General features: G+C 35.7%; 2 protein-coding genes across 2 annotated transcripts; one reads left to right on the forward strand and one right to left on the reverse strand.

Annotated features, from left to right (window-relative positions):
• Positions 1-221: 221 nt before the first annotated feature.
• Fcp3C (Follicle cell protein 3C) lies at positions 222-8770 on the reverse strand (the record flags this gene model as incomplete). Its single annotated transcript, XM_071584424.1, has 4 exons — positions 222-365; positions 459-530; positions 1492-1759; positions 8715-8770. Coding segments are annotated over 4 exons (540 nt in total), but the record flags the coding sequence as incomplete, so codon positions are not given.
• A 684-nt stretch (positions 8771-9454) lies between these two features.
• On the forward strand, positions 9455-11602 carry LOC139687286 (circadian clock-controlled protein daywake-like). Its single transcript, XM_071584425.1, has 4 exons — positions 9455-9515; positions 9903-10050; positions 10286-10419; positions 11307-11602. Exons 1-4 carry the CDS (start codon positions 9455-9457, stop codon positions 11600-11602), a joined length of 639 nt encoding a protein of 212 aa, XP_071440526.1.
• The last annotated feature ends 1646 nt before the right edge of the window (positions 11603-13248 follow it).

Raw genomic sequence — 13248 nt, forward strand, 5'->3', positions numbered from 1 at the left:
CCCACACTGACGGAACATGCCACTTCTTTCATTTAACGTTTATTTTGTCTATATATCACTATAAGAATGGGGTTTTGCTTATTTGATATTCAAAATTGGCTCAATAAAATAGAAGTAAGTGGAGGTTGTAGCAATATTGACTGCTTATGTGCAGGAGCCTAACGTCAGATTCCTTCCTATCTGATGGTTTTCAACCCGGTTCACCGTTTAGTATACACGAACTATAGAATATTTCTTTTTAGCAAAAGAGATGCTGGCTTCACTGGACAAGGAACTGGCAAGCCACTTTTGCAACAGTATTCCCGTCCGGATGACAAATTGGTATTAACCCATTTGTCGTCACAGTTTTTCACAAACAGATGAGCCTAAAAGTAAAATATGGAGAGATTTTCATGTATACATTTTATATTCCATGTAGAATAATTATTATTCATATACTACAAAACTGTATACTCTACCTTTTCGCGGTCAATATCTCTGTCCACAACTGCACACAATATTTCTTTACTGTTGTGTAGGTGCTTCGTGGCCTGAAAAACATTATTCATTACATTGATTCGTTTTATAATTATTGCCGTAACTTTAAAAGTTATTCAAGATGGCTTTAGAGTTTGATTAATCTATATTCATCACAATTCAACTCGAATATATATAATTTGACATTTCAATGAAACATGATTGCTGTGCGGGTGTTTTTTTAATATCAAGATGTCTAATTTAGGACATCAAATAATTAAGTGTCGTTAGAAATTTTGCAGAGGTATCAAAGATGACAGATATTCAAACATTCATCTCATAAATAACCTTGGTGCACAATTATGAGGGCTGTCCTAATTAGAAATTAGTTTGAAAGTGTCAAAAAAATTATTATCATTGTACGAAGGTGAATTACTGTTAAAGGCTCTAGAAAAAATATAAGGTGTGCATAATTATTTAAGTTTTGTATCCGACTATTTCATTAAACTTTTTAGAAACAATTTAATGCTCTCATCTTTTGCTACTTTAATAAAGATCCAAATCCAAGATGGTTCCAAGGCATAATCTAGAGGCCGGGGAAAAGACTTGTTTGCTTGTGTGTCCAAATATTGTGAAAAGGGAACGTTTTTACGTAGGTTTGTTTCGTCAGATATATGTTCATCGACGTTACTAAGGCCTGTTTACTCTTTTCTCGATAGTAATGAATTAATTATCAGCTTATTAAGAAACAGCATTTAAAACTGACAACTAAATAAGGAACAAGTTATTTGTTAAAAGGAAATCTATTAGGTTATCAACTAAAAACAATTTTTACGAATTACAATGCGATTTCGGGTTTCGAAACGAGGACTACTTCGATGATTGTTTGGGGATAATTTTCTTTCTTTTCTACCCTCGGGGGAGGGACACACTTATGAGTAGACACAATTATAGTGTAATTATATCCTATTTCAACTAATATATTTATCATCATCCAAAAATCTTAACAATTACATACTGTTGTAGTCCACTCACCATTTCAATGCACTTATTTGTACACATCTTGATGCCGACCGGTCCTCTGGGAAGACAAGGCCCTTCGTGCGTGTGCTGCAGAACGGGATCACCCTTCGGAGGTCCACCATTCTTATCCAATTGGCTTCCTAGGAAAATCGCGCAAACACACGGATGTAACTCCCCTTCTTTAATTTCATTGTTTTTAGATGACGACACGTAGGGTTTTAAAGCTGTTGAGATTTTCTTATTGTCTGCAGACACAGCATTGTCTGCTAAAATTGATGAGCTGCAACAAATAATGATTATACAGCATTAGAAAAACTCCAAACCTAATGACACGCATTGCACTCTTTCAGAAGAGCAAATTAAATGTAACTTTAACACTTGAGGAAGTTAGTTTGACAAACTGACGAGTCAGGTGGAATTGAAAAGAGATTTTTTGAAACCGAAAGCAATTTTAGGAATGGCAGAAAATCAAATTCTAGGAACTTGGTTTTCCCCAGGTTACTTTTCATCATTATCATTAGTTACCCATTAAAGGGTCGGGTTCAGTAAATATCTCATTTGATAACTTCTGTCAGGATCGTTGCTGTAATAATTAGTCATACGTATCAATAATAATAAGCGTTCCTTCAAATGGGAACCCGGAGGAAATATCTATATTAAATAGGTATAAATGTGTGGTTTTTTGAGATTTTTTAGAAAAAAAGGCATAAAAAGATCGCGCTGGATTTCCGTGACGAATGCCCTAATTTTTAGAAAGGCTTCTTTCTTCCGCAATACCAATTAAGAATATCACATCCTTGGGACTTTAAACTTCGATATACAGATCGAAAATTTTTTACACGTTCTTGATAGATTGCAATATATTATTATATGGCAGAAGTTATATATGCTATTTATCATCACATTTACTCACCTAATAAAAGTAGACACAATGAAGAACACGCCGAGAACGCGTATTGCTGCCATTTCTTTCTGTAAATCAAGCAAATTAGCTTTATTTTTGCTCAATTGAACATGCATAATGGCCTCAAATTATGTTCCAAGTTTGAAAATTTCACGTAGAAATCTTCGGAAACATTATTAATCGGAGAGTACTAGGCATAAAATAGGGGAAGAGAAAGTGAAAATTTTGGACGGCATAGAAAATATTAGCGAATTGGGTAATTGGCCCCGAGAGGAAGCTGGGCGTTGAAACATGTAAGGGTGTTCGTAATCACCTAAGGGAATACATGTAGGTAGTCGTTTTCATGAATTCTACATCCTGACTACTGTCGATTTAATCATTAATATATTGTATTTTATTATGTCCATGAGCTGCATGTCTAGTATTACTATCTATTGATGGATAGTAATTTCAGAATTTGAACTTCGACCGGCCATTCTTTAAATTTGCGCTAATTTTTTGTGTGTATTATTTTAGACATGTTCATCACTAGGTCTGAAACACCGAAATTATTTTATTAAATTTCTGTGCTATATTTTAGGATGTCATATTGGTTTAACGAAGCGTGTGTTTAATGGGTGTATTTTTACGTCCTGGGTTGAATTTCTGGGTTTGGTGGATTTTTTTAGGAAGGTATTCCTGTGCATATTTGAATTTTGACTTCGGACAGCATCGGAATCCGTTAAGTGATGAGTCACATGAAACGTTATACCCTGGACTCTTGGGCATCTAACTCCATAAGAGAAATAATTCCTTCATATTTTTCCCAATTAGTTAGTTTTATTTCCCAATTAATTAGTTCTCCCCATTAGTTCCCAACTCATGTTCTCGAAATTCTGTGCCTAATCTACTAGCATTGTGGGTCTACCCAAATATGCTGTTATCACTGTGTGTTAGTAAAAAAATGAACTACACAGTTTTTCTTTGGAGACAAAATTAGGGGCTTAAGTAATCTTGTTCTGATGATGTATGTTTTCACAAAAATTTGAGTCCGAATAGTCACGCGAAAGAAGTACAGTCATAATAGTTTCAGGTTTAACTTTGTGGAATTCCTTCATAATGAGGGTAAAAAAGAAACTACACTTCCACAATAAGGATTAAATATTTCACGATCATGTTTTTGTTGAATAATTTATGAATTAGGAAATAGGGAAAGTCAAATGTTGAAGTATGTGTTTCGAATGAAAACTGTTACTCCGCCCATGGGTTATCTCGACGCCTGCCCTCAATTTACTCATTATATAGGAAGCGTTATCTCAATATCCATATTTTTTAAATATAAAATGATTTTACCATGGATACCGCAACGATTTCATGATTCACCTATGACCTCTTCATTTTGTTTTAACTTTACACTTCTTAGCAACGAAATATTTGGTAAATAATGAAGCATCCAGTACCAGTCCAAGTACTAAGTCCAGTACGTTTTATCATTCTGAAGGTCGAAAATAAATTCTAAATAACTTAAAATAACATAAATATGTTGTTGGCATATCAGCAACATCGCTGGGATACATAGAAAACGAAATACCTTACATCCTACGAATGAATTATATGTCACCACGAAACCTGTTGAAAAATAATAGGTGATGTGCGTGAACTTACCTTAATGAGTCCTCAAGAACAAGCAATTATCTAATGAAAGCGTCAAAGGCTCTCTTATATTACCCGTCAAGCCTATGATAATGAAAGGAATTTGTGAGTTAAATACACAGGTGCATCTCTGTAGGATAGAAGTTCCAACGTCTTTGCGGGAGCGCATAGACACTCGATAGTTATTTTTTCTGACATAAACCGCGTGGAATTAATAACATACATCTTATTTCAGAACTTAGCATCGGCGTACGAAATCGGAACTTTGCATGCGGCATAATGCAAACCGCTATAGTATTTATTGCTTTCGTTAGCACGTTCCAATCCGGTGACGAAAGTTCACCTTTCCCAAAATAACAGGTAAGCGGAATTTGTGTGTTACTTCATCATTTCGTTGACTCGCATTATAAACCACTATCCTGTGTGGCAGTATAGTTGGAAAAACATCGACTAATTATAGTGGAAGTCAATTGAAATTCAGCTATGATGAGCTATTCAGCAAACGTGATTCTTGAGTAAATATAAATACGTAAAACTGAATACGTTATGTAAAAAGAAAAAAAGCATGTTCATTTCTATTGCTTAAATTCAAATGCAATATATTATATTCTGTCGAGTATTTTAAGGTTTAAAAATTGAATTTGGTATTCTAATATTTTGTCTCCAGATGGCACGTCTGTACTAACCGAAAATCATGAATTAAATTCAATTACCAATTATAATATGAATCATAAAACTCTATCAACACTAGTTTCAATTTTCCCTCAACTTTTGTATTTCAAAAGCAAAGAAAGATATTATTTTTCTCTTGGTATCAGATTCGTAAAATAATTATTTGTTAGTTAATGTTAGTTGTTTTGCCATTGGTCACTGTTTTACGATCCACATGCCACATGACCAGTTGTGTCACCTCTTGACACTCATCCATAATTTTTATGGCAAAACAAAACATCGCTACCTAGCCTTCCTCTAGTCTCGCCCACTTCTAGGTCTAACTTTCTTCTATCCAAGTAGTCATGATTCACCATTCGCCGAGTTTCCCCGATTGGCAGATTAAAAACATTTTCATATCTATTCGTTTCTACCTTACTCACTACACATATTCCCCCAACCTCGAAAATGTCGCGGGGTTAGATTCCGTGGGTAGCGTAAAGATTTCGTCCATTTAAAAGTTTTCCAACATCCGTATTTCTATGCTTATTACACATGTAGTACATACGGGTGGATACCATCGTTTTGATATTTTGCAAAGGGCGGTTCCACGATTCTATGGTGATCATTCCTATTGCATAACAGAAAGAATATTTAATTATAACCCAGTGTCTAGTACCAATAATCCAGATGAAATAATACTGAACACTACGAGTACTTGTCTGCAGCTGGTAAAGTTTGTGAAACTCATATGAGGAAAAAATCAAAGTTTGCCAGTGAATGGCAAATGTTTTTTATTATTTTTTTCTTGGTAGATAAAATCTTATTAGAAATTCAATCTTGCTAGAAAAAATCTAACATTCATACAATATTTATTAATTCTTTAAGTAAAACAATAAATTCTTCAATGGTACAAATGAAAATGTTACTATTCTTCCTTTAATGGACAGTAAGTATGGTGTTTTCGATGAAACTTTCCACGAAATGGTAAGCTAAACCTTAAATTGTAAATTTTAATATTTTAAAAACTTCTGCAAAATTACTTTTATTTTCGTGAAAAATATTTTTCGTCGTCGCGATATTTTTACTATCCGTCAAATTTAAAGTAAATTTAGTTAAATTCGCTACATTTTTGGCGCAAACTAGCAGAATATCTTGAGACGATTTGCCCCTAAATTTCCTCAGTAATTTAGCATATTATCTGATTGCATGTGACTCTTCAGATGTAGATTGGTAGAAACATAATTGAGAGAGTTGTTATCAAATGTATGTCTTTTGCTGAAATAATAATTTTTTGGCCATTAAACATTTAACATTGATAGAATTACGACGATATGCCCACTTTTTTACCCTTTTATCATGCGAAGGCAGTTTTTCTCTAGATTTCAAATACCTTATATATTTTGAACCGCATTGCAAGAGAATATTAATTTTGTTAAAGACCCCACATTGTGAGCGCTCTTCATGAAGCGACCAAAAGTCTGTTAGGAAAACCTGGGGAACCGAATACGTTTGCCTATTGATTATTAACAATGAAATTTTGCTATTTAAAATTTTGAATGCATAATGAAAATAAAGTGATTGGATATTAAGGACTAAGTTATAGTCGATATTAATGGTAGTGGCGTATACTTTACATTAATTTACACCAGCTTACGTTTACGTATTTTCTGAAGCTTTGTTGGACACGTTACCTTGCGCAAGCTATTTTGTTTTAAATTTCTAACAGTAGTGTTGCAATCGGAACACAGACTATACTGTGAAATCAAAGTGGCGTAATTAGTCTCACAAGTGATTCGTAAACGCACGGCAAATATAATTTTACCCAACGATGAATTCTTCCTACATTCCACCGTTCACTCCTGGAGCGCGAGTTGCCACAAGTCCCCTTGCGTCAAAGAAAATTCCATGAGTCCCTTGTTGATTTCAAGAAGTGAAGTCGGGCTCCGATGACTGGCATGTGTCGACAAAATTACACATTTATTCATTAGTCCCTCAGTCTCCTCTTCGGCCATCGATCGTGCATCTCTCAGCATTCATTTATCATTCGGCAGCTTACGAGGGCGACGATCAAGGCTCTAGATTCTCTCATTATTTACATGAGACATTAACTTGAAGACACTGCTGAGATTCGATCAGACTGTAGAACCATGATGTTCATTTTAAAGTGCTTCGTCGTCGCAATTATTTGTTGTGGAGCTGTCTCTACCAGAAGTACAGAAAAACAGTATCTGTGTAAGAATCATATTTATATTTGTTAATATAATATTAGAACATGGTAGGAAATAGTTCAAAATCACCATTTTTCCGATTTCTTGATCTATTCTAAAGTTGAAGCCAGGAACGGGAAAATTTCTGGTCCGGAAATTATTATCTTATTTCAATAATTATAGAGTGATTTATTTCCTATGCTTACCATTTTGATTCAAGGAAACTCTTGAAGTTTTACCCTATTGTACTTGTAATACATAAAATGTCTCCGTGGGCTTAGTAGTTGTAGTTTTAGCGGTATAGAGTTAGAAAAGTTCAATGATAGTGTTGGTGAATGGTAAAGTGTGTTATTGACTTTTCCGTCAAACGCATAGGCGTTTTATTCGAAAACAGTTCATGAATCAGGCTGCTAAATTTAGGGTAATGGACGCTGGATGTGCAAGAGAGTACGGCAGGATTGTTATTTGTAGCCCCTGCTTCGTAAATTCTGTAGTGGGGGAATGGTAACAGAGGGAAGCATGAAATGAGGGAAGGGCTGGGAGTAGTATTGAAAAAAGATGGGGACTCATCAAGTCAGGTTTGCAGGGACGCCAGCTTTAGTTAGGCCAAACAAGAAATTGCATTCATTGTTTGGAAGGGCTACATATTCAGTGAATGTATGAAATGAAGATATATCATAAGAATACGAAGAAGTTTTCAACCTTTTCTCGCCAAGAGGGAGGGAGGATAAGCTGAAAGTTTAAGTGAGAGAGTGTAAAAAAGATAAGGTGGATGAGTTAATGTATCTTGCAGTATTTTTGGAAAAAATTGGCATATTCGCACGACGAGGAATTAATTTTCTGACTTAGGCAGTCAGAAAGAGGAAGAAGAGGGTGTCGTTGCCTGATTGGTACAGCGATAGGTTACTAAGAGGAGGACTCAGCTTCGATTCCCAGTGGCTGTGGATTTTTTGGAATCCCCAGTTTTAACCTATCTCATTTGATTTTTTAATATCAGATCTTCCTAACAACAACAACCATCATAAGGAAAGGAAATTAGCCCCTTGCCTTGAATGTGTATATTACATATACCGTAAGTCTTACAATAATAGCAGGTTGAGCTTCACCTATCTAATTAACCTTGGAGTTGCTTACTGCAGTTTTTTATAGCGGAAGGTTTTAATGATAGAATAAGTTTTACATGTGGCGTGAATAATATATCGGGGAAACTTGAGCATTCTAATTCATCTTAAGTTAGTATGGAGGGACAAATTGTGACAGTTTTCAAGGACCATTTCCAATCGGTAAACCATTACGAATAATATTCTCATTAAATAATAACGAAAATTTCCTTGCGTATGGAAAATTTTGGAATGTTTTTCTTCTTTGATTCCTTACGTTAGTTATTACAGACCAACTGAAGAATAGAGGGTATACTATATTTAATGTTGTAAGAGAGGCATTTAGGGAAAGGAGAGAAATGGAAATAAAAGACAGAAAATAAATGAAAATGGATACATAACAACGCATGGGAATTAGCCGCGTCGACAGGTTTATCTCAATCTCGTTTAAAGTAATTATATACTTATTGCCATTTATTTTAGCTTTCATTTTTTAAATCAAATATTTTTTATTTTAGTGGACCTTGTAAGAGACATTGATGTCCACGATCGGGAAACACTGGATGAATACCTATATGAGCTGATCGAAGGACTGCGATATCATATGCACAGTGGTAAGTAAGTTGTTGTTTTTGTAAAAAAATGACTTTACGTGCAAATTCCATTTTTGTATCGTTTTCTTTCTTCCTAATTTGGTATGTAATACAGATGCTTCGTTCATTTCATGAATACGTAAACTATACAGCTAAAGATAAGCCTGTAATATTCTTAAAAATAGTTATTTTAGAAAATAATCAAATTAATAGCAATTCAAATAAAAGCAAAGATCAATTGATAACAACGAAGGAAATTCGTAATTAGAATCCATTCTCATGGACTACTGCTTTGAAATGTTGGAAGAACTTGTGCTTTCTAATGACCCCTAGAGCTGCGCTGCGGAAGCAATGATATTTGTTCCTGGTGACTCATGCCGGGTAGGTCGAAGGGTAGAAGCCAGAATGAAGGTATTCCGCGCGGAGTCTGTTCCTCAGTAAGGCAGCAGCAAAGGCGTCTGACCACGGTCCATTTGACTGATGGTCTCATATTAAAAACCTATTGAGGAAGGCAATGGGAGCACACCTCAATTATTTATGCTTAGAAATTTGTTTTGTGGACACAATTGTTAGAATGAGTCACGGCACGGCACTGCAGGAGCCAAGTATCGTGCCCGGCAGCGGCGGGAGAGGCAAGACTTCCACGGTCGTAATCGCACGAAACTCTTACAGAGTGAAAGTAACAGCAGCTGCAAAGATGACGCAGAAGAATGACGAACCAGTTAGAGTAGGGAATTTTAATATTAAGAAGATATTGAGGACAGAGAAAAAATAAAATATAAAGGTGGAGCGGGAGAGAGGAAATATAATTATTTTAGGGCTGTGCGGGATGAGATGGAAGATTAGCAGGGATTACTGGAGCGATGGTAATACTAGAAAACTGTAATGAGTGTACAGTGGAGGGGAAGAGAGTCAGAGAGGGATGGCAATATTATTGAAGGAAAAGGTATGGAGAAGCGTAGTAAACATAGAGCCATCGACAGATAAAATGTCGGTAGAAGAAGTAAAAAGTGAACCAAAGAACTTGGTCATTATTCATTAACAATTGCCAACAATGTAACCATAACTTTGGCAGTCTATCGGACCGTACAAGGATTACCGGACCACCTTTATTTTGGCTCCTACCCTTCGACCTATCTGGCATGGGTGACCCTACCAGAAGAAATTATCATTGCTCCCGCCGGACAGCTCTAGGGGTCACCGGAGCGCACAAGCCCATGCACCACGTTGTGATCCATGGGGAGGGAATTGTTATCATATGCGAATAAATTTTTGGTTTCAATTTCAGTTTCTAATTACGTAGCAACCTATTTTCATGCTTAATTTTTTTCAGGTTTGCCAGACTTAGATATACCATGCATGGAGCCCTTGAAAATTAGTTCAATCGTGATAAATCAAGGTGCGGGAGTTGCCAAAATCAAAGCCGAATTCAAGAACTTAGAAGTATACGGCCTTAGCAATTACACCACAACCTACGCAAGGTACTGAATGGTGACAATTTCTTTAATTTGTGTTGAGATAGGAATGCAAGGAGGAAAGGATATAACGGAGGCTAAATTTATGTCACGTTTATCTATTTATCAACATTTTATTGAGGAAATTTTACAACGAAAATTGTACATTACTGACACTTGAGCCCTCAATTAAATTTCTTCTAAGATTAGGTTTTTTTAAATTTATCATATGAATTATAATTAATTAGTATTACGTTATCAGGTCAGATCCAGAGAATTACCGCTTCACCTTGGGACTTAAGTTTCGGGAGCTGAAAATTAGCGGCGACTATGATATATCAGGAAACTTGTTGCTGATTCCTATATCCGGCCATGGAACATTTTGGTCCCTCTTGAGTAAGTCCTTGCAATTTTTACATTTAAATTTTTTTAATAGACAACCATATTCTCCTAAATACTAAATCAATCAGGTGTAAATTAATAATATTCGCTGATTATCTGGTATATTCAGAACATAATGACTCCAAACATCAATGGCGTTGCTAAGACATGGACCATTCTTATGTAAAACCTGAGTTATAGTTAATACGTATTAACAGTGATCTGCACCCGAGTGTCACCGTATTTGTTGACTTCCCCGCAGTGATATTTAATCATTCACATTTTGCATTATTGTGTACGTGAACTTGGGCCTTTTTCTTTTTTGTTTTTTATTTCAATTTGTTTTTCATTCCTGTGTGAGAACAACGGGTCCCTGGTAAAGGAGTTAACCTTGCAAATCCTGAATGTGTGTGTGTGAATGCGATTCACGAGAGTGACAGTTATATCTGAACACACCCTAATGATCGAGTGGTTGTAAGTTTGTTTCCTTATTTATTAATTTTGCATTGTTTGTGTGTGATTGAGGTACGCGTGGGTCACTGTTTCCCAAACACACTCCTCTTACTTATATCTTTGTTTTTACCTTCCCCATCTTTGAACAAACCTAGTGCCAATCAAGTTCACGGTCTCGGCCATTTCGTTTTCCATTGCTTCACGACCGTAGGTACGTTCATTTTAAATTTACAAATTCTTTATTAGTGGTGTGGTTTCATCCTTATCTTGTATAAATTATGTAGTCAGTAAAGTATCCGTGTTTGGGAAACGCTGCAAGATCTGGAAACGTATTTTATGCCTCAAGTAAGCGATGCCGCAAGACCAAGGGAAATATGTTTTAAAATGAAGTCATATTCCGAAAATAATACTAATTTACTCCTTTTTCTTATATTTTTGACTCCAATAAGATGGAGTCACTGCAGATTCTTATAACTTACTGGAGGTAAAGGATAAAGGACTGAGGCTAACAAAGACACAAACCGATTTTGACATTGGCAGAATGCGAGTTCGACTGGACAATCTGTTCGATGGTGACAAGCTCTTGGGTATGTGCAAGAATTTTAATTCAAGTATTCTCGAAGCATTATGGATTGCACTGGCCCAGCTACACTTGACTGAGAGTATGTCGGTCAAAGTGCACTACCCATGTGATGTCGATAGTAAACACATTTATTTTCCTTTTCGAAATCAGGGGACACTGTGAATGGAGTCCTTAATGAGCAGTCGCAGGAATTGATAAGAGAAATAAAACCTCGTTTCTCGAAAGAGATAGACGCAATCATTTTGACGGTAAGTTGTTCAAATATTGGCATCTTATTGAATTTTTATTTCATTACTATCTTTATATCCTCCATTGTTCACTTCACAGTGAATTATACTTAGGAATGTAGCAACGGTTATAATCTGATTAAACATTATGAAATGTTTTATTATGTACGTACAATAATCATATTTCGATGTTTTTATGGTATGCATATTTTATTTATTTATTTATTTTAAAATATTATTCACATACAGCAGTAGTGCCAATTTACAGTGAAAAATATAAAAAAACATGAAAGAGGACAAAACATAATAACAGCATAACGATAAACAACGAGAACAGAACATGGACCGGGGAAATTAATTTCCTGTAATTTATGAGAACTGAGTATATTCGTTGGATTGAGAGGAAGCAAAACGTTGAAGTTTTGAATGGGTGGGCGAAAGGAGAAAGTTGCTTTGGGTCAATCCTGAAAGGAGAGAGAATGTGGATGAAGGAAATGTTGAAAGGCTGTCAAAGGTCGTAATAGCAAGGAGAATGTCGGGTAAGCGGGACAGAGGAAGAATTGGTTTTTTATACTGCGTGAGGAAAGGCGGGAGTAATAATAAATAAAATAGGAGATAAAGGAGATTAAACGATGGGATTTTCTCGTGATGCGTAGTTAACTGTATTTAGTGATCGTGCAAAACCTACGTACCTACCTATAAATAACTTAACTACCTTCCTTCAAACTGCAACCTACCTTCCTTAATAAATAGAATGCCTTGAATGAAACGAATATATTAATTTGAAATTTAATGTTCCTGTTCAGGAGCTAGTTTAACATTCTCATCTATTGATATACCAAACGATTTATACGTTGCATTGTCCTAACACTTGGAAGAAATAAATATAAACCTCGTAATATTTCCTGAAATTGATATATATGTAAAACTTAAAAGAGTAAAATCTGTGAGACAACTAAACCTGATCCGGTATATTTCTTGCGAAATTGGGAGAAAAAGGGGAGGTGAGAAAGGCGATTGTAAAGGTGAGGAAAGACGTTTATGAAATGGAACCTGGATTACGTTTGAAGGTGATATTGATTGTCATGAACAATGAAATCTTTGTGGGAGAAGAAAAGCTTGAGGACGGGGTAATGGCTTAAAGGTTATGGGATAATGGGGCGGCATAAGAAAGGAATGATTGCGAGAAGAACCATAGTTCCATCATGTGAGGCGGAGAAAATGTTGGAAGGATATTGGATCTGCCTTGTGACCTATTAAAGCTATTGGAGTGAAAGACAAACATTAGTGGTGATTTTTTAACTCTCTGCCGTCACCTCTTGTGGCTTTGCCATGTGCCCCTGGGACTCCGATGGGCTATTCTTGGCTTGTCACTGGGTTTCTTTTGTTACTTTAAGCTACGAAACAACATAGCGACAATGGCCGACACTCGAATCACTGACTTTCGGGGTAGCGCAGAAGACTCACCAAATGACCATAGAATTCTCAAACACAACCTATGTCCAGCTGAATAACCTGGCTAATGATATATAATAATATTATAACCTGGCTAAATCTAATATTTTAAGAATAGTAAATAAA

The sequence above is a fragment of the Hetaerina americana genome, unplaced genomic scaffold (assembly GCF_022747635.1).
Source record: "Hetaerina americana unplaced genomic scaffold, ioHetAmer1.1.p SCAF_19, whole genome shotgun sequence".
Taxonomy (NCBI): domain Eukaryota; kingdom Metazoa; phylum Arthropoda; class Insecta; order Odonata; family Calopterygidae; genus Hetaerina; species Hetaerina americana.

Excerpts from the sequence above, each read along its gene's own strand:
- LOC139687286 (XM_071584425.1), top strand. The coding sequence starts at position 9,455 with ATGAGTGTACAGTGGAGGGGAAGAGAGTCAGAGAGGGATGGCAATATT. Across the intron at positions 9,516-9,902 it reads CAATATTATTGAAGGAAAAG|GTTTGCCAGACTTAGATATA; the intron begins GTATGGAGAAGC and ends AATTTTTTTCAG. Across the intron at positions 10,051-10,285 it reads TACACCACAACCTACGCAAG|GTCAGATCCAGAGAATTACC; the intron begins GTACTGAATGGT and ends TTACGTTATCAG.